This window comes from Alligator mississippiensis, chromosome 12 (genome assembly GCF_030867095.1).
Source record: "Alligator mississippiensis isolate rAllMis1 chromosome 12, rAllMis1, whole genome shotgun sequence".
In the NCBI taxonomy this organism is placed as follows: Eukaryota; Metazoa; Chordata; order Crocodylia; family Alligatoridae; genus Alligator; species Alligator mississippiensis.
The window spans coordinates 24,449,630-24,475,066 of NC_081835.1; the positions used below are offsets into that span (position 1 = coordinate 24,449,630).

The window sequence follows — 25,437 nt, forward strand, 5'->3', positions numbered from 1 at the left end:
CCGTTCACCACTCTCTACGCTTGCCGCTGCGCGCGCACATCCCCCCCCTGGAAGCTGCGTCAGCGGATACTACTGCGCATGCTCGGATCCGTGGCGCAGGCTCCGTAGCGGCGGCCGCGATGGTTTACATCTCCAACGGTGAGAGCGGGGCCCGGGCACGGGCCGGGGGCGCGGCCGGGAGTGCCCGGTGCGATAGCGGGGAGGGGGCGCTTCCCGCAGGGAGCCGCCGGTGCAGGGGCACGGACGCGGCGCCGAGTCCTGGTCTAGTGATCGCTGGACACGGGCGTGGGGCGCGGCCAGGCCGGCAGGAGGCTGTTCTCCCGCCGCCTGCAAGGCAGGTTTCGCGCTGTACAGCTGGCCCCTCGCCTCGACGTCCCCCTGGGCAGGAATCCGCGGGTCCCGTGGCGGAGCGCTGGGCTCCAGGGACAGACTCGCCGCCTCCGCATTTGTATGGCCCGCCTTCTCCCCCGTCGCTTGACGTCTTGTTGTTTTCTGGAGCCACGTCTCCCCGCTGCCACCCACCCGTACGGCCTGCCCCGCTGCCCGAGCAGCCTCAGCCCATCTGGGGCTCCGACAGCCCCCTCCAGCAGCGAGCGCAGGCCGTGCCGCACCCACAGGCACGTGGAGATGCCCTGGATGGGACCCTGCTGTTCTGATTGCATTAAGCTTGGAAGGAAATGGAAGGAGGGGTGCCAGGCTGAATTTAGAAACATACCTAAAATACACCACCTAAGTAGCTTTGCTGGCACAAGCACCAGGCTCATTTTGCTGGTCTGACTTTGAACAGATGAAATGCTGTTCTTTTCATAAGATGTGGGATACAGCTTTCAAGTACTGTAAAACTAGCACTGGCCACCCACAGATATTTTATTTAACAAGCAACACTGGAATGATTCAAGTTGCTGATTGGTCCTTGTACATATTTACTGTGTCTTGTATGTTATAGGACAAGTGTTGGGTAACCAGAATCGGGCTCCTTGGAGTTTATCATCTATAACAGATTTCTTCTGGGCAATAGCAGATTTTGTGGTCTTGTTGTAAGTACGGGTCTCACTTTTCTTGTGGCATTAAATGTAGCAATCGTTCAGTGGCCACAGGGAAATACAATGCAAAGACATACCAAGGAACAGTCAAATCCCAGCTTGCCAGTACTGTCCCACAACTAGAGCTTTCCACGTTGTTGTTGCCCCCCACCCTCCATCTTAAGTGACGAATTAGGTTAACTGCCCTTGGGAATAAAGCTGTACTGAATACAAGAATCTGTAGAGGAAAAGTTATTCCAATTTATGAGGATTCTTATACAAAGAATAATACACAGTAGCTGATATAATTTGAATATTGACTAGTTACTTCAGTTTTATGCCCTTATGAATGAATAAGGGGTGTACACTTTGTTGAAGTGTTTCTGGCCAGCCGTCAAATCAGATAATTGATAAAAATGTTGGACTAATACTCAAGTGTTAGATGCGCTTGTCACAGGGATGGCCACAACTCCCCTTGGTAGCTGCTCAGCCCTTGCTCTGCTCACCTAGGTATTTCACCCCTCTTCGTTCCTCCTGGGTATGGTCCTGGGGCCCTGACCCTGATGTTGCCTTTCCTGTAGCACTGGACCCCTGGCCCAGACTCTGCCCTCCTCTGAGCTGCTTATCTGTAACTCTGTCTGCTGCTATGGCCCCTCCTTGACCTTTGACTCTTCCTGGGCCCTGGCCCCTCCTAGGCCAGTCAAGACATCTGCGCTTCCTGACCCTGCACACCCCTCCTGAGCTGAGTCACTGACTCTGCCTCTTGCCCCTTGTGAGCTATGGATCCCTAGTCCTCCTTGTTCTCTCCCTCAGCTGTAGCCCTGCTCTTTAGCCTTGGGACCTAGCACCAGTCCTAAGCCAGCTAAAACCTTCTCCACCCCTTGTCTCAATCCCTAAACCAACAGACTGCTTACCCCTGTTTAGTTGTTTGCCAGGAGCTTGGTTGTAGTCCTGCCATTCAGGAGTTTTTCACATCTTGGCTGTCAGGATCAGACACCCACCCCAGCTGAGGCTCTGGGCTTATATCCTGCAAGTCCAGCCCCCTTTTGGGTCCTGTGACTCCTGATTGCCTCCTGCAGCACCTGTGACTACTCTATCTGCAGTCTGCCTTCTCTTAAAGTAGCAGAAGCAATAAGCCTCCTGCTACACTGAGTTAGTTCCTAGCTAGATTTTAGATTGATATCTAGATGAGTTAGGTGGTTTTATCACTTCAGTTCCAGGTTTGAATCTTATGGACATCCTAGTTTCACAGAGTGCATGGTAAAAACATTTTAGCGCATCAACTTGGGTGCCCATATTTGCCAGGGTTATTATCTTAAATTTAATCTGGACTGATTTTAGCTCACAAAAAAAGGAGTTAGAGAACTGCTGGTTTTACTCAGCAGTAACAAGCACCTGAAAGTTAATCTTTGAAAACAAGTTGTACTTTTGTGTCTAGTGTCTCTGTATAGTTCAGCAGTGCAGAAACTATTAATTTTTACTGGTTAATCCATCTATCCTTTCTCCCATTATTTCTAGTTTCCAGAGTATTATTCAACCAGACTTGAGAAGGAAGGGGAACACATCTTCCTCATATTCAAGATACGATGATGGAAGAGGGTATTGTCTATCTTCAGTTTTGCATTAGTTTAAGTAATGTAGTTTAATGTAAATGTTAAAGTTGTGGTGCCCTACCTTAACTAAGAACAGGTAGAAAAAATAATGCCAGGAAATTAAGATACATCTGGCTTTCACTAACAAAAGATCACTTACTCTTTAATTTGTAAGAAATGGTGCACTGTGTATTGAAATATGGTAATGCAAGACCATAGATTCAGGGTAACAGAACTTCCAGAACCTATGTAATGGGAAGTATTTTTCTGGTTTTATATAGTGTAGCTCCTTTTTCTTGTAGACTTGTATTTGTGGGTCAAACCTGTGATCTGCATGTGGATCATCTCTCATTTTGTTAAAGTGGAGGGCTTATTGGCTTCTGAATCCTTATATCTTTTCAGCAGACTTTCTGAGAGACTTGGAACCAGTTGCTGCTAGACAGCCAAAGGATGCAAAACAGGATTTCTTCATGGATGACCTTTGCCTACAATAGATCCCTGGGGTCTTGCCTTTTTGTGGCAAACTACTCATGAGAGGGGGGAGGAAAAAATCAGAAGTACTCTTCACAAGGGCATTCTTACAGGGATGTTCTTGCAAAACTTCCTCCTGCAACTTTTCACATGGAGGGGACAATTTGGCTGCTCTTCAGCAGTCAACTATTGTACAAAAAACAAGTTGTTATAAGGGGGAGCCCATGAACAGTAGACTTATGCAGGTACAAACCATAATAACAGTTTGATATTATTATTATTTACCTGTCCTCCCGTGATAGTGACATTTTCTTCTGCTCTCTAATTAGGCCTCCAGGAAATCCTCGCCGTAGAATGGGTCGAATAAATCACTTTGGTGGAGGTCCCAGTCCACCACCCATGGCTGGAGGTGGATGAGGAAGGTAAACTTAGTTTGTTATATCTTCTTTAGGACCCATTTCAAAAGTAATAGGATGACAATTAAACTTTCCGTTGGAATTTATATCAGTAGCAGAACACCTTTTACAAAAGTTACAAGAAATTGAGGCAAAACAAATGGAACTGAAAACTTAATGAGGGTGGAAAAAGGGAAACTTCATAGATCTGAGTTCTGGTTGACTAATCGGTAGAGACCAACAGTTTCCGTTATTTAGTACTTTTCTGTTACCTTTTGTTGCCGGTCCTATGCTTATTCTGTGAAGCTATAGGAGCTTTCTTTTTTCTATTTATGTTATAGAGTCATGTTTTAACTTGGTTTAAATACATTTTCAGGCTGTAATGTTTTCTAACATGCTCCTTTTTTTTAAGGTGACTGGCCAGAGGACCTGGGGGGAAAAAGTGCTCTGACTGATAGTTGTTTTTTTTTTTTTTTAACTGACATGCATAAAAATCCTGCATGTATACAGTTTCTGTATTCTATTAATACTCATTACCATTAAATTGCAGTACAAGTTTATATGGATAATATAGCATGAAAGGTTTTTACAATTTTATCTCAATTTTTGTGCTGTTATATAATTAAAATGTTATCTTAATTCAGTATGTTAATACAGTGTATAGGTCTGATCTAGTCTGTTGTTTATGATGTGCTTTGTTTTATTTTTTTTAGGTAAATGCCTGCTGTAAAAAGCAGGCAACTGGACTTACACATTTACAAGCTGGAGAGGAAGAAATTTTGATGGTGGACCAAATGGGTTTGAAAGATGTGAATGTGTATGTCAGATTGGAAACTGCTCTGTGATAAAGCAGATTCGTGAAGTTGTGCTGGGAATTCCCTCTTCCGGGATCCAGTGTGACTGAAGTGCAGTTTTATTAAATGCACATGTTACTGTCTGTCTGAATTGTTTTGAGTTTTTTTGTATAGTTTATGAATATTTTATTGTAGGTGCGAAGTAATAAGTAAATATATTTGGCTTTGCAAAACATGGACTCCCATGATCCTTACTAGGAAAGATTAAAACCATTCTATTTGCAATACACTTGTTCATAACATAGCTTAAAGAGGAAAATGCTCTTACAAGGCTTGTTTTAGCAGCTGATAAAGAAGATTTGAGGAATACATGCAGGGAACCTACACATCCTACCCCTTACAGCAAATGTTTTTGATGATCTCTTAGTGAACCAGCTTAAGTTGGGAGAGGTGCCACTCTTGGACACTGCTTTTTTCACCTGCGACAAGGGTCCAATACAAGATACTGCCCCAAACCCCCTGAAATCCACCTTGCTTCTTACATATTTTCAAGACCGTGGCAGCTCCACCACCTCACTGAGGTGCTTTTAACTTCAGCATACCTTTCGTCTCGTACTACAACCTACTTCTCACCGCAGTTGAATACTAAACAATAGACCTGTCCTCTTAATTTCTTACTAACCAATAGCCTGGAAACGTGACCTTTCCCCACCTCCAAGTATTTTCAATCTGGAAGAGGAAACAGTCTGGGGAGGGGGGGGTCTTCCCCCGGCTCCCTGCCTGGACGCCCCGCCGGGAGCCGGGCTGACAGCGCGCTGCCCGGGGGCGCTGTCCCGGGGAAGGAGGTTTCTACTGACAGCGGTGCCGCTCGGGGACGGAGCAGGGCCTCGTGCTCGTCCAGTGCCGCCCCGGGGAGGCGCAGCGCAGCGCCCCAGCTCCGCCGCTGGGGGGTGGGGGTGGGGCTCGCGTGCGAGGGCCCTTTAAAGTCGCCGGAGCCCAGCGCAGCCCCGCCCCCTGGCCGTGGTCACGTGGTGCCGGTGGGGCGCGCGCGGGTTCGCGGCGGCCATGACGCAGGCGGAGAAGGGCGAGGTGGAGAACGGGCGGGACCGGGAGCGCGACAAGGAGCGCGAGCAGCGCGGGGCGAAGCGGCCCATCGTGCCCGCCGCCGTGCCCGAGTCCCTGCAGGAGGTGAGGCCGGGCCTGGTGCCGGCGGCCGCGGGGACCCGGCGCGGTTCTGACCCCGGCTGACGCTGCGCGGCCGCCTCCCAAGCCCGGCCGGGCTGCGACCCCTTCCTCTTCCCCTTCCCCTTCCCCTTCCTCGCGCAGCGCTGCCAGGTCTCGGATGTGAAACTGTGAAATTACCGCATTCGACGAAGACTGTCGCGCGCTGACAGCCTGTGCAAATAAGACGTCCTCTTTACCGCCTATCGGTCGCTGTAGCGGGCAGCCAGTGCGACCTGGGGCATCGGGGTGGAAGCGTTTCTTTATTTCGAGGCAAGCGGCCGTGAGAAAGCGCTGACAGCAAACCGGAAGTCGATTAAGGCTCCCTGAGGGTGACTTGGGTTTTGCATGTGCTCATACTGCATCAATCAACTGTCAAAAATTATCCTACATTTTGAAACCTTTTACTATTATTGATTGTACATGGTACAAGGGTTTAAATTATTGTACAACTATCATAATTATTGTACACCTGGCAACACTGCCCCCCGCTGCTCCCTTTTCCCCAGCCCCTTCCCTGAGTGGGGGTGTTGAAGCCAGCCTTCACAGTCCCGTTTCCCCCAGGTGGTTACCCCCACCGCCTCGGTGGTTCTCCTCCCCCCAGTGTCAGATTGGGACCCCCAGGTGGATCCCAGCTGTGGACACTGTCCTCGCAGCCTGCCAGGCAGAAAGGTTTGAGTACCAGGGGCATTGGCACCATGTATGGAGTGCACGTGCACCCCCTGTGAAAAGTGCCAGCAGTGCTGCCAGCTGTGCCTGCGGGCATTTGCCACTTGCCGCCACCCCCACCACCAGCGGCATCTGCGGGCAGTCCCTGATTGCCGCTGGTTGCCACCCTCCAGTGCCCACATCACAAATGTCCCTGCCACCTGTGGGTGGTTGCCGTGCCCCCTCAGCCTCTGAGGGTACATGGCCAGGGGCCTGATACACTTGTGTGTCTGTTTGAATGTTTCCAGCAAATACAAAGCAACTTCATTGTCGTCATCCACCCTGGGTCCACCACACTGAGGCTAGGAAGAGCCACTGACACGCTGCCTGTGAGCGTTCCCCACCTTATTGCGAGAAGACACAAGCAGCAAGGACAGGCCACATACAGGGATAGCTGGCTCCTCAGAGATGGACTCAATGTAAGGGAGCAAATGTTCTAGCAACACATTATGTTTGGAAATTGGGTACCCTGGGGTTGGTTAAAATAAGCTGTTTAATAAGCTTAATATGTTTTAAATATGTTATTTTATGTTTAAAATAAGCTGTGTTGTGCTGCTTTTGGTTGGGAATCCTGGGTCTGATGTTCTTCATGTTTCGTTCAATTCATTCCACGTTTCTCAAAAGATTCAACTGCTTGGCAAAGCCCCGATGTTTTAAAAATTAACACAGCAGAATCTTGTTTTGTTGTGATGTCTAGGCAAATTTGGTCTAAGCAACTTAACCTTCCTGCAATTTGAGTCTTTACTGTCAAATTACTGTCAAAAGTAACATTTAAAATATTTTTACATTTTATTTTCTAAACAGAGTGTTACTTAGCATGTTTTTTGCTGTTTGATGTTTGTGGAGTTACATGGGCATGGTTAGTAAACTGACTACAACGCAAGCCAGTCCAATGTCCATTCAAGTCAGTAGAAAGACCTCAGTAGGTTTGTATCAGGGGCTGTAATATAAAAGTGTTCCCTCTAAATAAATATACCCCTATCATGCATGTTGGCTGCCATCCTCATAGTCTGACATTATGTTCCTGCAGTGATTCATGTTTTATTACCAGCTTCAGTATTATTCAGTATACAGATGTGCATGGTCTCTCTTATTTTGCAAGAAATTTTATCAAGTTGCATGGGTTTGGGTTTTTTTGTTTTTTTGTTTAGAAACCTGAAAGTACTGAGCAAAGACAAAATGGCCTTAAAATGGTGGACCAAGCAATATGGTCTAAAAAGATGTCCAATGGGGCAAGGCGTATACCAGTGTCACCTGATCAGGTAACTCTTTCATCATACTTTATTAAATTGTCCTGTTACACAGTAGTTCAGTTTGATTCCTCTTTGGGGGTAGAGTTTATGCAGCAGTAAGCAGTAGTGCACTCAGTGCCAAAGTGTGCCTTGGCCAAATAGAAGAGAAAGAGGGAAGTGCACTTTTACATATGAACTTTATGGTTATCTTTTTTTTTCATACATGAGATGAAAAAGAAAGATATTGTGATTGGCAAGATGTTTCTTAATACTAGGTAACTTAATATGCATTTCAGGCCCGATCATACAACAGACAGATGCGTCCGGCTATTTTAGATCACAGCTCTGGGACCAAATGGACAAATACATCTCATCATCCTGAGTATTTGGTTGGAGAAGAGGTAAGAATTCACTTTTCCACCACTGAAACAAAATTCTAATATAGTTCTTTAGTGCAAATATTTAATCAGATCACAATCTGATATGGTTATATTTCAAAAGGCAAAGTAAACTGAATATATTCAAACAGTAGATGATATGTTTTTACCTGGGAGGTGAAAAAGTGTTCACAAAAAGCTAAAAGACTATTCACGTGTTATTCAGGAGGACATGAAAAATTCCCTAACCCGAACAAATACTTATTTGTTGAACATTACAGAGTCAACTTCTTAATAGGAACAATAGGCAAGGTACTGTGCTGGTATAAACCAGCATTACTCCATGGCCACAATGAGATGCAAACTCACTCTATCTAGTGCAGTGGTTTTCATCCTTTTTAGACACAAGGCACGCCTCCATAACTTTTGTGAATTGAGTGGCCTCCATTTTTAAAAACTAATTTCTATATTATAACATGTACCTCCTTGCAGAGGGGCCAGGCAGTATGGATGGAGAATCAGCCAGTCTGAGCTTGCGTTTATCTCAGGAGGGGGCAATTATTTCAGGCAGAGGGCCTCTTACCCAGTTTTGGTGCCCCACCCCTTGACATGCCCAGCCCCCGGTCACCATCTTGGGACCAATGTCCCAATGTCTTGGGACCAATGTCCCAAGGCCAACACCGGTGGGGCCCAAAGCAGGGCGCAGGCTGGCAGGGGTCTTTGGAGCTGGGCTGGGCTGCACCAGCAGGAAGAGGGGGGAGCTGGCCTGGCTCCATAGAGCCCATGCCAGCTGGGACCCTGTGCTCCTGCCACCCTGCTCTGGGCCCCACTGTCACTGACCCTGGGGCACTGGTGCGGGCCCCGTGCTCCCACTGGCTCCCCACCCATTCACACTCAGTGCCCCCCAGCCCCACGGTACAGGTGGGGGCAGCACACAGCCCCGACCCCCTGCTTGCTGGCAGGGAAGAAGTTGGTGCTGAGCACAGGTAAAAGTGGCCCCTCACCCACCCCATGGCTGGCGCTCCCTGCTACAGGTGCTTGCAACCCACGTGAGGCTGTCTGGAGCAGACACAGGCAGTCCCAGGCAGGCTGCAAGTGCGGGGCACAGGCCACACAGCAAGTGAGGGGCTGCTCTTCCTTGCATTCAGCACCAGGTTGTAACCTGGTCCTGCTGCCACCCTGGGTCCTACTGCCCTTGGTTCCTGTCATTTTTGACGGGAACCAAGGGCAGAGAAATACTAATTTTCTACATTTTTTAGGAGCCCCATGGGCCGGATGGAATGGCCTCGCAGGCCGGATCTGGCCCGCAGGCCGTATTTTGCCCACCCCTGGTTTATCTCCTTGCATCTTGAGCATTTATACACGTACCTTTTTGTCTTGCGATGCACCAGAGAGTAATCGAGTCTGCTCTGCACATGAGCTTACATTTACTGCAGTGTATCACATGCAGTTTTATAAGTGGCAATATGTGTTTTAGTTCAAAAGTGCGCCGCTGCCATTTTCTCAGCACCACCGTGCATTTTGCTGCTTATACAACTGCATGTGCTGCAGCGCTGGGCGCTTTTAAAAGCACCTGGGGCTGCAGTGCAAGCATGTGTACAAATGCCTCTTGTGGCATCCTTCAAAGGATCTGGTGGCACCCCATGATGCTGTGGCACCCAGTTTGGGAATCCCTGGTCTAATGTCTGGAAAAGGCAAGACACTGGCAACAAGAGAAACGTAAAGCATTAGTCATCAAGTAATATATATGTCAGTTTCCTTTGAACAAGAAAGTGTTTTTAAAGGTTTATCATTACATATTAACTTCTGTTTCTCTCTCTAATCTGATTCAATGTTCAGAATATGTTACCTGCTCCTTCGATGGATTGCTATGGTCATGAATATTCAAGTAACTTTGAAAATAAGTTCTTTAACTACCACATGTGCTTCCTCCTTTATATATTATGGTCCAGTCTTTCTTCTGCTATTGATGGAAGCCATTTATCTTCATTTCCCATTGTAAAGAAGTTATCATGTTTTAAAAAAATATATTGTTTTTGCAATAATAGCTTAGGCCATTTGTGTACCCTGCCCATGATTCAAAATAGTTTCGAAGTTGCTTGCTGAAAGAGAATGAGGAAGACATATATAGGACTTTCTTTTTTCTTTTCAGGCACTGTATGTAAATCCATTAGACTGCTATAATATTCACTGGCCTATCCGACGAGGACAATTGAACATCCATCCAGGGCCTGGAGGCTCTTTAACTGCAGTGCTAGCAGATCTTGAAGTTATATGGTCTCATGCAATACAAAAATATTTAGAAATACCACTGAAAGATTTAAAGGTGAGATACTGGCAACTTTCTGCCCTATACCCACTACAGCATTGTCCAGAGGGCTTTGGAGGGTGTCAGCTATGGAGCAGCCAAATATCTTAGCCCTACTGCTGACATTGTTGCCTCTAAACCTGTTGTTGATATTTTATGGCTGAATGTTGCCTTCTGGCTCATGCAGGTCCTATGAACTTCATTAGGAGTTAATCCTGCCCACTTACCTAAGCGTAGGATTTGGTATTAGAGTTTTTTAGAATATTAGATTTTTGAAAATTCAGCTTAACATTTCAAATCATTGTTTTGTGTTCATATGTTTACTTGAATTGAAAGGATTGAGGACCAAATTCATAAAGCTTGTGTAATTTATTTTGCTTACTGAACAGATGGTTTTTCTTGCATCTGATTTGTCTGTAGCCTGAAATGTTTGTAAACCTCCCATAACATTTTGTATATACAATTTGATACTATTTTGAACTGATTTTTAAATCATGTATATTTTTTAATTAGCTGCCTCTCTTTTTCAGTAATACTGGTTCTTCTTGGTAGGTCCTCTGTATAGCTTACTATGTATGTACTATCTAGCTTCTAGTGTATACAGAAGAATTGTTTTGAACTCTGTTGCTTTGAAAAGTGGTCTTAATATGCTGTTCTTGTCTTCAGTATTACAGATGCATTTTACTGATTCCAGACATCTATAATAAGCAGCATGTGAAGGAGTTGGTAAATATGATCCTAATGAAGATGGGCTTTTCAGGTAAATCAGCAAGCATTTAATATTCGTTATTGGTATGGTGTAAAAAATTGTTTTGAAAGGCATTTGATTTCTGAGCTGGACCCACCTTCCGTTTCCAAAGAAAGTCCCTAACATGTTCCCACTTACTGCCTAAATCTATTGGGGCAGGGTGTACTTGTCAGCAAATGTTGGGTAAGTTACCCATGTTCATACAACTAAATATTTTTCTAGAAAATTGATTTTTTTTAAATGGGCAAGACTTGTATCTTCTCAGAGAATTGCCGTAGTAGTGACAGTAATGTGCCATATGAACAGTTCTCAGTTTTAAGCTTCTCAAACAATCCCTGAAGGAACCAGTAAGTCTATTTCTGTGTGAGGTATTTAAAGTTCTTTGCACAACGTGAAATATTGAGAGAGAAGTTAAGAAAGTGGAAAGGAATGATAAGCTGTACATTAGGGGATACTGTAAACGATTAAGTTACTTGCAAGCAATTAAAGAACATAATGACTCCGCTGAGTTTTAATAAGTAATAAAGACACTTCCTGAATGCTGCCACAGCAGCAAGTATATTTCCTCATCTTTGCTGAATGATAGATTTCAGAACTTGCTTTCCTGTATCTACACCTGACACAGAAAATTAAACATAGGAAGGTGATATTTCATTTGAAAGATGCAACTGTGGGAGGGGGAGGGACAGCTCACTTACTACATCCAGAGAGGTATGTGTACATGCACCTATACATACAAATAATATACCACGAACAAGGTCAATTTGTTTCTCCAAGTTAAGATCAATTACCAGGTTATGTCCCTGTACTCCAGCAATTGTTTCTAACTCTTACCTAATGCTTTTGAGAAGGGTTCTAATTTCATGCTTTGTCAGATGGTCTTGTTAGGGGTGCTCACATTAAATGAGAAGAATAGTGCCTTTTCAATTCTACTTGTATGCCAGATTACTTTTTCTTCTTTGAATTCCACAGCGTTTGTCTGCATTACACAAATGATCTTTTAGTATATGTATCTGAGAGAAATTTCTTTGATTCTCCTGCCTCCCAAAACATTCTTCCAGTCCCTCTAGAACTCGGTTGGCAAGCTTGGGAAAAAAGAACTTCCATTTCAGCTCTTGTTTGTATACATCTGCTTGATTCAAGAAGATATAATAGTGCAAAAATAAAGATAATTGTTCTCAGCATGTCCACTTGAGGGTGCTGTTTCCTAAATATTAACTCATTAAAGAGCTGAGCCAGTTACAGAATGTAACTAAACTCTCAGCTTCCCCCTCTTAAGTAACTTATTTTACAATATTATTTTTTTCTACTAAACGTTTACTCAGCTGAGTGATCCTCTTCCTTCAAAATTTGGAAGAGTTTTTGAAGCGAGTTCTTCTCTCGTGCTCTTTAGGTAGAAGAGTACATATTTAATGCAACTAGGAGTAGTTTGTTTGTGAGGTTTCAAAGAGGGATGGAGGGAGAGAGAGATGGATTCAAACCTGGTCTTTTTTCTGTTTAAAAAATTATAGCGCACATTTTAAAGAAAATTGTACATTATTAAAACAGTGTTGAGTAAAATGACTTGTCTCCTCCTGATGATTGAAGCCTTTTAATACCAGTTGCAAATCTAAGATTATTGTAAAATCCAAATTTTTAAATTCAATCTGAAAAGAATATTTGAACACAGCTTTTCACTCCACTCTTAAGTCATTTTTCTTCAACAGTTAAGGGTCTTTTCATTGATGGAAAGTGTGAGTATCCTAGCAAATGTAGCTCTCCACTTCTGGGAAATGAGAGTATCCTAGCAAATGGTGTCACTTTCTGTAGAATGTAATTTTTTTTATGCAGTTTCGAGCCCCTAGTAAGTTTAAAAAATAATGCTACCGTCATGACAGAGATACATTTTAGGAGCTTGGTTTAAAACCAGATATCTATCTTCTTGTTATATTTCTAGGTATTGTCATACATCAGGAGTCTGTCTGTGCTACTTTTGGAAGTGGCTTAGGTAGTGCATGTATAGTGGATGTGGGCGATCAGAAGACCAGTGTTTGTTGTGTGGAGGATGGAGTTTCACATCGCAATACCCGGTAATTTTTTAATGTGCCAGATCATAAGTGAAAAATGTGTTAACAAATCTGAATGTGTGTATTTAATATTACCTTACTTGTTTCTAAAGTTAAAGGCTTATTTACTAGTCTGAGTTAAGGCAACACTGTAGGCATGTAGCAGGCTTGTTTGTTAAATAATTGAGTCAAAATAAGAGAATCCCATTACATTTATTTGGTTTATATGCCACCCTCCCCATAAGTAGCTCAGGACATCTTATAAGAAAAAACAGATAATTTATTAAGACAGATAAAAAATGCTGCAATGAAATAATATATAATAGAACAAACTGTCCGAACAGTGCCCCTAAACTTAAGCCTGCTTGTTGAAGACTTGTCCAAATAAAAAGGTTTTATAGCACTTCCAGAAGAAATCCTGGCTTAGGCTCTGACAGACTGCAAGTGGCAGGGAGTTCTAGAGCTGAAGAGTTACTACTGAGAATGACCTCCTACATGTTTTTACCAAACAGATGTGGTGCACAGATGATATTTCAGGAGGTTGCTCTTGGCTGACCTTATGGACCATGGTGGAATTTAAGAGAAAAGGCAGACCCTTAGGTGTGTAGGGCCCATACCATAATAGGGGCCATATAGCTGAGGAATATATAGAGTAAGCAGGAACTAGTCCCATTTGCTGTGTAAATTATGTGGAAGTTATAAGCACCTTGAATCTAAAATGTTCATGTTCCTTCTTATGCTGACACACAATATCTTAGCTACAGGGAAAATGAATGAACCAACCGTTTTGGTTTCTTTCTCTGTGTTTTAGGTTGTGCCTTGCATATGGAGGGTCTGATGTATCAAGGTGTTTTTACTGGCTTATGCAGCGAGCTGGATTTCCTTACAGAGATTGTCAGTTAACTAACAAATTGGACTGCCTTCTCCTGCAGCACCTCAAAGAGACATTTTGTCATTTAGATCAGGTGAGGAAGGAAGTGGGGAGTTTTCAGAGGAACAAATTGTTCCAAGATGATTAGATGTGGTTTTACAGTGTAGTGCTGTTTACTGAAAAAAAACAACCCATAACAGTTATGCATAAAATATAACAACTGATGTGTACATTGCAATATAAAGAAAATATTTTTCAAACTATTCTGTTTTAGAGTGGAGGGGTATATATAGAAATGGGTTGTATAAATATAGAAAACATTATGCTTTCTAAACTGAACCATTATTTTGAGTGAGAGAAATATTAATCTCTAGAAACACACATTTTTAGGCATATAGAGATTATGTATAGGTTTTAAGGCATGATTTTTCCTATTGCTGTTGCGTGATGATTTTAGCCGGAGTCATACAATTCCTACTTTAAGGCCGTAGCCTACAACAAGATCTGTGAACATGAACTTTGGTATCCAGACAGAGCTTTAGTTGTGGACCACGTGGAAAAGAGGCTGTACTAACAGATTCTGTTGCAGAACAGAGACTTTAGAAAAGGGAGGAATTTGGGGGATAAACAAAATTCTGACTTGTTATGGCTGTTTTGTTACCTTTTATCTTAGTGCTTGAAGGGTAGCAGAGTGATCTTATTAAGTTGTTCCAAATTAGTAACATTTCTTGGTATGTTTTACTGATACCAGGATATTTCTGGACTGCAAGACCATGAGTTCCAAATTCGCCATCCAGACTCTCCAGCCTTATTATACCAGTTCCGTTTAGGGGATGAAAAACTACAGGTAATTTAAAAATATGTACCTAAAAGTAACATATTCAGTGTTTGTCTTTGTTGGTAGCAGTGTCTCATTTACCTGTTTTGAAGCACTATTCCATTTCATTTCATCGAAACTTTCACTGTTTCAACGTTTCCCCAATAGGCTATGATGGGGAATCATGAAAATGCCTATAACTTTGTCATTTCTTACCTGATTCGGATGAAAATTGCAGGGATGGTTGCCCCTTTTGAGGGCATGAAGCCTGCCAAGTTTCAAGGAGAAGTTTCTGGAAAACTGCACCTCAAACTGTTCAAAGCAAAACTTGCATCACTTGCTGGCAGCGGCAGCCTGCTGTCATCCCATGCACCGATCTGGGGGTGCACACCCCGGGAGGGCTGCAGGGCTGTGCCGGACTCTTCCCAGGGGGCACCAGGGCCTCAGATCTGCATGCGGGATGACAGCATGCTGCCGGCTGGCACAGCCCCACAGCCCTCCCAGGGGGCGTGGGCCCCCAGATCTGTGCGCAGGATGACAGCGTGCTGGGGCCAGCACCAGCACTGGGTTCTTTCTGGCACTTGGCGAGGGCTGTGCTGGGCAGACTCGGGTACTAGTGCTGGCCTCAGCCGGCAGCAGCGCATGTTGTCATCCTGTGTACAGATCCAGGGGCCCACGCCCCCCAGGAGGAGTCTGGCACAGCCCCCTTGGGGGGTGCGGGCCCCCGGATCTGCACGCAGTTTTTCATCAGGTTGCTGCTGCCGGCTGGGGGCCTGTTCCCCCCAGGGAAGGATTGGGGAAAGCGATGAGAAAGCTGGGGAATTGAACAGGGAGCTATATGTCAATATCAGAGCAGTTCTTCCCCCCTCTGCCCCCTCCTTCTCCTTAGTTTCTGTTTAGCTTCAAACAAGCTCTGCTTCGAAACTCAAAACATTTCAAAACATTTGAAATGTTTTGTGTGCCCTCATTTAGTTTCGAAGCTGTTTCAAAGCCTTTTGTTTTGTGAAACAAAACAAATTGAAAATTTCACTGTTTTGAACTCAAAACACATCGAACCAGCTTTGAAATGAAACACCAGTTGAAATTTTGCACAGCCCTAGTGGCCACCTGCTGGCCTGCATGCACAGCTGGTGTGGGCAATGTCTGTGTGCCCATATGATGGATTACAGAAGGAGCAAGGAACACTGGCAGATAGAGCAGAAAGCAGAGCAACGAATTAGGCAGGGAAGAGGATCACAGTGACACTTGGGTCCATTGTAGAGCTTACTTTGTGGCATGTCTGCCAAAGAGATTAGCCCCCATTGGTTTGTTACATCACAATGACTGCATAAAACTCTGCAATTTGTAGGAGCAGGGATGCTAATTAAAGAAGCTGGTTTCATTTCTCCCTACTATGATTCCTTATTTTGCAATATGCTGTCTAACAGCACTGATTTATGAACTCCGGTTGACCATCTGATGTCATGTTTTTTAAGTTACATTTATAGGTAGGTATATGATGTCCCTAGGTGTCTCTTGCAATGGCTTGCAACTGAACAAACTCAGATATTTATGTTTATTTAAAAGCCTTCGTGAAACAAAATGGTCTTCCTTCAATTCTGAGGTGAGAGATGCTTAAAATCGTAAATCCAGTAAAAATAAATCAGGATACTTGTTAGAATAAATGTCATGTGTATCCATTAAACTAAAATTGTAGTGAAACTACAGTATTTCATCTGTCTCTGTAGGCTCCGATGGCTTTGTTTTATCCAGCAACTTTTGGAATTGTGGGGCAAAAAATGACAGCTTTGCAACACAGATCACAAGGTGATGCTGAGGATCCCCATGATGAACACTATCTATTAGCTACGCAAAGTAAACAGGAGCAGGTGTGTAAATCTTTGGTTGACTATTACTTAATCAGGAAATTATTGATATCTGTGTGTAGCTTAGCAAAACTCTTCACCCTCCATTGAAATGCAGCCACTGTATAACTGCCATCTCTTAGCCTTTTTGGATTAACACCATTTCAGAACAGGAATAGGGAAGTAAAGCCTAATTTCTCTAGTATAGGCAATTTAAGAATCTCAGAATTTAACTACCCGGTTTAGAAGTTAACCATAATACAGTGATTTGGGGACCGAATGAAAAACACCTTGCGCTTGAAAGCTTGTCTAACTTTATCCCAACCGCGCAGTTGGTGCAAGAAAAGATATCACCCCTGAAAATTCTTCCCTCTTCCATAATTCTGGGACCATCAAGGCTACAGTAGCACTCCCAATGCTATCATAATACTAATGACACCCATTTAGGATCTTTGCCTTTCCATCTCGTGTAACAGGTCGCAGTACCTTTAACATGCAATAATTCTAAAATATCTTATAATTTATATATGGAATATCCCTGTTGGCCTGATTACTGTGGGGCATTCTCTGCATTTTTCCAATAAATAAACTCTTATTTTCATTGTAAATAGATTGTAAAAAGCACCTGCAGCACTTTAAGCATTGTTCAAAGGACTAACCCTAAATGGGTTCAAATCTAACTACCATAAAATTCTGTGTAAATAATTTTAAGTGAGTTTTAATATATAGATGTGTAGGATTTATGAATTGAGTGCTGATCTACACCCACTTTTTGAAGAGCTGTGAGTATATTAGAAACTAAGGAGAATAAGCTAAACAAGTATAATTGCATTCATGCTAGGAATGTAGTTGGATGGACTTGGAAAAGTGAAGTTTCTGTACTTTCTTAAAGAAGAGTTTAGGGAAACTTATCTGGGTTTGGAAAAGCAGCATTCAGCAGGTCTCAGTAAGATAAAGTGAAGTAAAAGAAACAAAATACAGTGTTTAAATTATTGTAGTCAAGTAGTGCATGAAGGAACATCTTTTTTTTTTTGTGTAAATAAAACTAACCTGCCAGTTTATCATCTTATTTTTAAGTCTGCCAAAGCTACAGCTGATCGAAAGTCCATGTCTAAGCCTGGTGGATTTGAGGGAGATCTACGTGGTCAGTCCTCAGACATTTCAGAGAGGATCTATCCTCAAGAAGTGGAACTAGGATCCTCTCAGGGTGATTGTCTAATAACAGGAAATGAGTCTGAGGAACCTCTAGCAGCACACATGTCCAGGAAGACAGCTATATCGCAGTTTGAAGGGAAAGCATTAGGACTTGACAAAGCCATTCTTCACAGTATTGACTGCTGTGGTAAGAACTGTTTTTACATGATCTCATAATACTTTGTTCCCAGTCGTTTGGTTTAGCTTGAAGCAATTCTTAACATCTTTCATTACATTACAGAAAGTACAGTTCTTTCCATTATGTTTGTCTCTTAAAAAATAACTATACTGCCATCATGTTGTATACGTGATGAAAGCCCATTTTAGTTGTCTTTTGTGCTGTTAGTAATTGAGACACATCTGCTTTTAATATAAGTTTAACGAAGTCATTTGACTGATTTTTTTTCCTTCGTTGTCCAAGCACACACAATGTTAGCACTTGTTTATATTTTTTAATCATTCCAGCATCTGATGATACCAAGAAGAAGATGTACAGTTCCATCCTAGTAGTGGGAGGAGGTCTGATGTTTCATAAAGCTCAAGAATTTCTTCAACACCGGATTCTCAACAAGATGCCTCCTTCGTTTAGAAGAGTTGTTGAAAATGTGGAAGTCATTACAAGACCTAAGGTATGTTGATTGATAATGAAATGGTTGAAGCTGAGTTTATTGGTAGCTAGTTGGAATCTTAAAGATTTAGAAATCTATTATGCATCACTGTTCATTTACATGTCTGTGGGGAGAAGGCTTTCAAATTGCTGTGTTATAAGCTATGAAAGGTAAGGATCTCTTATTGGATCAGCTCTGTAGTTGGGGAGATGGACAAGATTTCAGGCACAAAGTGCCCTTAGCTGTCATTGTATATTTGTATCTAAAAGTAGAAGAGATCGTTATTGTGACATTATGTTTTATAGATTACCACTAATTGCTTCTTTCAGATCAAGGAACTCAACCTACGGCAACAAAATTAGATTGAAGAACAAAGTAAAGTTTAAGAAAAGGGCTTAGTTGTCAGTAGATTGTATTAGCTTTCCGCTTGCATTCATTCAAGAAAAATAAGAGGAAATATGGTTTTAAGAATATAAATAACATAACTCAAAATGTTTTAAATGCAAAATCTTAGTAAGGATAGACTTTTCCTGGTATGACTACCCCGAATTAAAACAGACAATAAAAATTGGTGATTCTTGAGTTCCTTAATAAAACAGATGCAAGGAGAAATAGTTACGGTTTTTGCAAATGCTTTTTTCCTGAAGGAATTTTTAGACTGATTTTTTTCCAGAATCTTATGTCCCACTGAATTAAGTGGGAGCTGAAATTATTGAGGACCTCTCTTCACACAAGATCTGGAATTTTTATCTAATCTTTCTCTTATATTTCTCTTTCTCCATATTTAGGATATGGATCCATGTTTGATTGCATGGAAAGGGGGTGCAGTTTTGGCCTGCCTTGATACAACTCAAGAACTCTGGATATATCAGCGAGAATGGCAGCGATTTGGTGTACGGATGTTACGTGAGAGAGCTGCCTTTGTGTGGTGATCTAACAAGATAACTGTCTCGTACTTTTCCAAAATGTCATATTGTTCAGTGTAAGGTACTTCCCTTACTTATAGCTTATTTGGTTTTTTTTCTTTTTGTAATGCGTTAAAGTTCGTGGCTGAGACTTTTCAGAAGGGCCTGAGAGAGGAGCCAAAATCTTCCTGAGCAAGTCAGAATTAGATACCCATCATGCCTAGGTACTTTTTGAAAACCATAGCATTAGACTTTATATGCATTGAACTCTGTACAGAGTGCTCGTTTTATCTGAATAATATACATTCAAATAATGTAGGTTGCCTTGTATATTACAAGTCAGACTTAAAGCCGTACACTGTTGTAACCCTATACATAAAATACTAGTGTCTTATGTACATACGTGTATCTGTAAAGAACATTGTATTTTGACTGGAATTTAGAAGCAGTAACATTGAGATTTTTAAAGGAGGAAGTAAGTTGTGCATTTTAATAGAACTACTTAAAATGTAGTAGATAATTATCCACCTTTTTAAGGTTTATTAAAGATCAAAACTCTGAGTAATAGTAATGCAAGTACCATGGAATATTTTAGCGTTTTAGGAAGAAAGTAAATGTCTTAACACAGATTTTCTTTCTTTCTGTATGATCTTCCACAAAGAAAGTTTGCTCACTAAAAGTCATGAGTAATTTCAGTATGTATTCTGCAGAAGGCATCCTATCTTTCATCTTTTGCCTCTTCACATACTGGATATGTAATTAAAGAACAAAGTCTAGTATCTTTCTCTGAGTTAAATATTGTTGTCATTTTGCTATAACAGAAGGGTCCACAATTCCATTTGTATAACATTTATTTTTAAATATCTGGTGGCTAGCCTGCAGTACAAAAGAAAAGGACATGGGTACAGAGAGCATGTTTGGATTTGACAGTCTGCATGTGGTTCTGTACAATAAACATTGCAAGATTTCACATGTTACACAGTGTCAAAGGGAGCTGACTTGTATATGGGTGCACATGATTTCATGATATATACATGGATATTGCAGGTACTATTCAGTACCTTCCTTCTGACAGTAAGGGTACATGGTATGAGTATATAGTAAGCTGTGGTGTGAATTTACATTGCAGTAGCTACTCTGCCCAAACTTCCTATGTGGACTCTCTTAGCATGCATAACTGTAATTCAGCTTTACAAATGGAGTACTCTATTATACATTAATTTCCTCAAGTAGACAAGCCCTAAAATGAACTGCCTTGCTAATGCCTAAATTCCCCAAAAATCAAAGTTGGTAAATGCAAGGGAAAGAACAGCAATGACTCCTGTGATCTTAAATTCTGTGGATTAATTAAATTCTCCTATTTTCACTGCTGTTTATTTCTAGAAGTCTTTTTTGGGCAGAGATGTTTTACAGTCCTGTAAGACAAACTTGGTAGCATTTGACACACGGGAGGAAGGAACCAAACTTGTAAGTTTTAGCTTCAGATTAAACTCAGTAAAGGAAAAATACTTCAAGTCAGCATAATACAAACTACTGGGTCATTTCACAAGGCAGGGGATCTAATGCTGAACTTATCTTCTCCATTAGCATGTATTTAAACATTAACCCAAGTCGTTTCTCAAACTACATAGGGCCTTTTTGAAGTATATTTTTATCTACAGTAAAAGCTCTGTTATCCAGCATCCCCCGGGAATGGGGGATGCTGGTTAATCAAATATTCTGGTTAATCAAATGTGCACTGTCTGGTGTACACACAACATCAGTGTGCCGGGGGACATGGAAGGGGGCTCTGTGCAGGCTGCTTTGCCTTGGGCCGAAGAAGTGGCAAGAACTCTGCTCGCAGCAGTGGGAAAACCTGGAACTGGTACTTCCAGTTTCGCTTTTGCCGCATCCCTTGGATGCCGGTTAATAGTTTTCTGGCTACTAAACTGCTGGTTAACACAGCTTTTGCTGTATATAAGTTTTTCATTCTTACATAATATGATAGATTGTGATAGTTTTATACCAAATTAAAGAATTCTGCACTGTTTTTCTTAATTCTCAAAAATATTTTACAGTGAAATTACTATCTTTACGCCAGGGGAGTCAAACATCTGGCCTGCAGAGAGAGGTCATCTGGTCCACAGGGCATTTTATGGACTAGATCAGCATTTCCCAACCTTTTGGTTCCAACAGCACATTTACCGGACCTCTCCCATCCCGCGGCATACCAGCTGAACGTGGAGTGGGTGGGGGCCGTGGTGAACAGCCGAGCACAGACAGGGGAGAGGGACCAGGCAGGGGGGTAGGGTGGCGCAGCTGAACGCAATGGATGTAAATCACTGCCTGCCGTCTGTCTGGCAGCAGGCACAGGGCTTGGCTCCAGCCCAAAATTCCACAGAATACCTGGACGTTCCTCACTGCACACAGTTGTGCTGCAGCACACTGGTTGGAAAACACTGGACTGGATGAGCCCTCCTCTGTGAGCTAAATAGGTTAGTGCTCTCTAAAATCCAGGGAGAGTTAATGCTATGGTCACTCCATATATATGGGGGTTTTAGGTGCTGTTGGAGGTGCGTGGCAGCTACCTTATGCCTGGGTTCTAATATTGTACAAGTACAGCAACTCCAGGAGCCCTGGGAATTAACTATAGCACTTGCATGTCGTTTGGCCTACAGAGCCAAAAAAGTTTGACACTGTGGCTTTAAACTATTTTCCTAGTTGTTGGAAGAAGCAAATACCTTTGTAAGTTGGGCAGCTACCATTCCCATCCAAATTTTTAGCTTCTATTCTCTCAGCTGAAGGGTTGTAAAAGGAAACGTGTTTAATTCAGAATCAATTTCACACAGGCACACTTAAATTAAACCCATCAATAGCCTTGTGGAATTACACTCTGCTGCTGCTGTTACCTCGCCGTTATCCTTTATTCCCATGCTATATTCCTCAGTTGGTATACATCTGATGCTAGATCGCCAGCCACTCACTGTTTTTGTACTTTTGCCATTGGTCTGGCTATGTTGAATAGAAAGATGTCTACAAAAATTGTCAATGTCCTTCATAAGATAATATTTTGGACAGATTTTCAGAGCAGCTGGTAGGGTATCTTTTGAATTTATTTCATTGAAAGAAACCACTATGTATTTGTGCAGAGAAGACTGGTTTTTCAAATCGCTGCAGAAGAGGTTAAATGCAAGAGCAAACATACAGTCAGAGTTATCTTTGTGGTTTCCTATATTTTTATAACAGGACTCATCACACTCAGTACTGATATTGCTTGAACAGAGGAAAATTATCTTATCTGCAATTTCTTTCTGAGCTGTCAGCCATTGTACTGGGCCTTTTTCAGCAATTTTTCTTTTTTGCCACATGTCTATAATAACATCAATCTGGCAAGAGTCATGCAGAAATTTGGCAAAAGTTAGGACAGTATGATGAAAACAGACTTCTTTTGGATATATAACTAGCACTTTAACAAATTGGTGTAGGTTTGCGCGATGAAAGAAAGTTCGCTTCATAATTGTTTCTGTTGATAATAAAATCAAACAATAGACTTATTAGAATTTAGACATTTTAAGCAGTAAGCAAGATCAGCATTTGAATGACATCCTAAATTGGCTCCAGTGGTACTGATTACATGTAAAAACAGATTTAGATGCAGGTTTTTAAAAACGTACTACATAAGACAAAAATCATTACATGAAACTTTTGTCTCGACTCCAAACCTCCATTTACTCTTGGTAATTGACACATTTTAATACTATAGCTAGCAATGTTTTCTTTGTGGAACATGAAACTAGTTTAGTAAGCAATTTCTCACTAGCACAGGACAGTACATCTTTCATTATGACTTGATCACCTTTCAATAACAGTTTTGCTCCAGATACACATTAAATCAAATATTCACTCTGAAAATTGTAACCACAATGAATCCTTGAGTACTGAAGGAATTAACTGAGGTAGTTTCAGAATGAATGGCAATTATCTTTGAGAACTTGTGGAGAATTGGAGAGGACCCAGATGACTGGAAAAGAGCAATTATAGTACCTGCCTTTAAGAAAGGACAGAAAGAGGATCTGGGAAGTTACATACCAATCAGTTTGACCTTGATACCCATGAAGATCAGGTTATCAAGGAATCTATTTCTAAGCACCTGGAGAATAATGTGATCAGGAACAGCCAATGTGGACAACCTAATTTCTACACGAGTTGTATGGATGAGGATGAGAGGTGGATGTGATGCACAGTACATTGATTTTAGCAAGGCTTTTGATATGGTCTCCCAGTAGATTCTAATTAGAAAGCTAAAGAAACACAGCCTAAGTAAAAATACTATAAGGTGGATATATAAGTGGTTGGATCATTATATTCAAGAAGTAGTCATCAATGACTTGGTGTCTAGTTGGGAGAATGTAACAAGGGTTCCCTAGGGATTTGTCCTAGGTATAGGTGAACTCAGATCCCTTCTAGCCTACTTTTCTATTATTCTGTGACTGTTTGGAGGTTCAAAAGATCAGAAACGTTATGGTTAACTTAGTTCCCCTTCCTGAGGAAATGGTTTAAATTTCACTCCAACCAGGTGGGGTGCTTTCTTTTTCTGAATCATATAAGTCATAAGAATCATATAAGGAAAAGAAGAGAGGAGGTACAACAAAGTGCAATATGATGAAATAAAGTACGTGACTCCTTTCACAGCCACATCTAAGATGTCTGTCAGGAACTTGTCAAATGGTATAACCTCCAAACAAGACCAAAATAAAAAGGGGTCAGTTTAAAAATGTTCATGGCCTTCAATTTCCCCTACTTGTTAGAGAAGTGTAAACTATGGCATGAAAGCATAGAAGAGAAACTAAACAGGGCTAAGAAGGAAATTAGATAAACTGTCACCATAACTGAAGCGAAGACTGGTTTTGTTCAAGTACCAGTGAGCTAAAGGAGCACCTGAGGAAAACTTAAATTATTTCTTCACATAAATACAACAGAAAATATTGAGGAGATGGTACCTACTCTTTCCAGGTAACAAACAAGGCAATCTCTGAAACTAAAGCATGAAAAGGATGTGCTGAGCAAACTGAAGAGTAAAGCAGTAAAAATTAATAGAACTAGGTGACGCTCATCAGGGAATTCAGAATGAATTCAAGAGTGAAAGGATTAACAAAAAAATAGGCACTAGGATCTAACTGAAAGACTGGAAGGCAGTTGATGTTATACCTGTTTTTTAGCAGACTGTAAGATGGGTCACTGGAAATATAAAAAAATTAGCTTCAATCTGAGGTAAACTGGTTGAAACATTTAAGGTTATACAACACCTAAATTAGTATGAAACGATAGGAACAAACTAACCTGACTTCTGGATAAGAAAGTCAGAACACAATTTGAGAAATCTGACAGCAAGGCAGCAGAACAATATATAAAGGAAAGGTGGTATAATCTATTTGAACTTTCAAAAAGCTTTGAACATAATTAAGGAAACCAGGTAGACGTGGAGTGAGATGTAACATCATAGGCTGAAAACTATTTAAAAGGACAAGACAAGAATAAATGGCCAATTTTAAACAGCGAAAAGTTGGGGAATAACAGAATTCTGTAGTGGGACTGCTGCTTACTCTATTAGCTAGCTGGAAAATGAGCCGCAGTGAAAAGGACAAAACCTGGCAGATTAGCCATGTGAAAACTGAGTAACAGAGAGACCTAAAAAATCTGCCTGAACAGGTTGTACAATAGCTACTTAAAGTCCACGGTGACAAATGCAAAATAATATACATTGGAAAGAAGAAACTGGAGCAGCCTCAAGGGTCTACCTCAACTACTACATTGAGGACAAGGGACAAACAGTGGACAGCTCCATAAGAACCTCACCCTTTTCTCATGAAACGTGACATTGTAAAACTGGTACAATATTTACTTTTAGCCATTTAATTATTAACATGTTGAATTCATTGCCATACACTATTGCTGAGGCAAGAGCTTAGATTTAAAATGATGATACAGTAACTTGCAATTTATTGCATATCAGTTATTTGCATATTTGGATTATTTATATACATTTTCATAGGACCAAACCATTTGCCAGCTATTCAATTAAGTTTCTTTCAAGTTGTTCAAGTATTAGCTTTTATCATATGTTGATTGATTGTGTAAGTTTAAACTAGAACAAGAAAGCCAAGGATTGACTAATCAAATACTGCAGTGACTAAGCAGTGCACAGAAACAGCTCTTCTCAAAACAAACCATTTGGCATGGTACTTTGATCATAAAATATTTTTGTAACTTGGAGAATGATTCCATATGGCTTTCTGGCATTTTATA

At 41.7% G+C, this 25,437-nt stretch overlaps 3 protein-coding genes across 6 annotated transcripts in view; 2 read left to right on the top strand and 1 right to left on the bottom strand.

Annotated features, from left to right (window-relative positions):
* The first annotated feature begins 28 nt into the window (after window positions 1-28).
* On the top strand, window positions 29-3,511 carry SELENOK (selenoprotein K). Of its 2 annotated transcripts, none has more exons than XM_059716033.1 (4): window positions 29-138; window positions 947-1,037; window positions 2,541-2,621; window positions 3,415-3,511. In XM_059716033.1, the coding sequence occupies exons 1-4, from the start codon at window positions 120-122 to the stop codon at window positions 3,509-3,511; spliced, it is 288 nt and encodes a 95-aa protein (XP_059572016.1). In that variant the 5' UTR covers window positions 29-119. The 2 variants fall into 2 exon arrangements, with proteins under 2 accessions (XP_059572016.1, XP_014452082.1); XM_014596596.3 differs by having other exon boundaries at window positions 3,415-3,502.
* A 1,808-nt stretch (window positions 3,512-5,319) lies between these two features.
* Window positions 5,320-19,931, top strand: ACTR8 (actin related protein 8). Its single transcript, XM_006271921.4, has 13 exons — window positions 5,320-5,462; window positions 6,452-6,622; window positions 7,355-7,465; window positions 7,732-7,836; window positions 9,965-10,138; window positions 10,787-10,880; window positions 12,805-12,937; window positions 13,725-13,878; window positions 14,536-14,631; window positions 16,329-16,469; window positions 17,523-17,787; window positions 18,105-18,268; window positions 19,036-19,931. Exons 1-13 carry the CDS (start codon window positions 5,340-5,342, stop codon window positions 19,177-19,179), a joined length of 1,875 nt encoding a protein of 624 aa, XP_006271983.1. The 5' UTR covers window positions 5,320-5,339; the 3' UTR covers window positions 19,180-19,931.
* A 54-nt stretch (window positions 19,932-19,985) lies between these two features.
* Window positions 19,986-25,437, bottom strand: part of IL17RB (interleukin 17 receptor B) — a 57,258-nt gene continuing 51,806 nt past the window's right edge. For all 3 annotated transcript variants that reach the window (XM_014596594.3, XM_014596595.3, XM_019495405.2), the window contains one exon: window positions 19,986-22,654. In XM_014596594.3, the coding sequence (XP_014452080.1) occupies window positions 21,987-22,654 (668 nt within the window). In that variant the 3' untranslated portion in view covers window positions 19,986-21,986. The remainder of the gene's footprint in view (window positions 22,655-25,437) is intronic.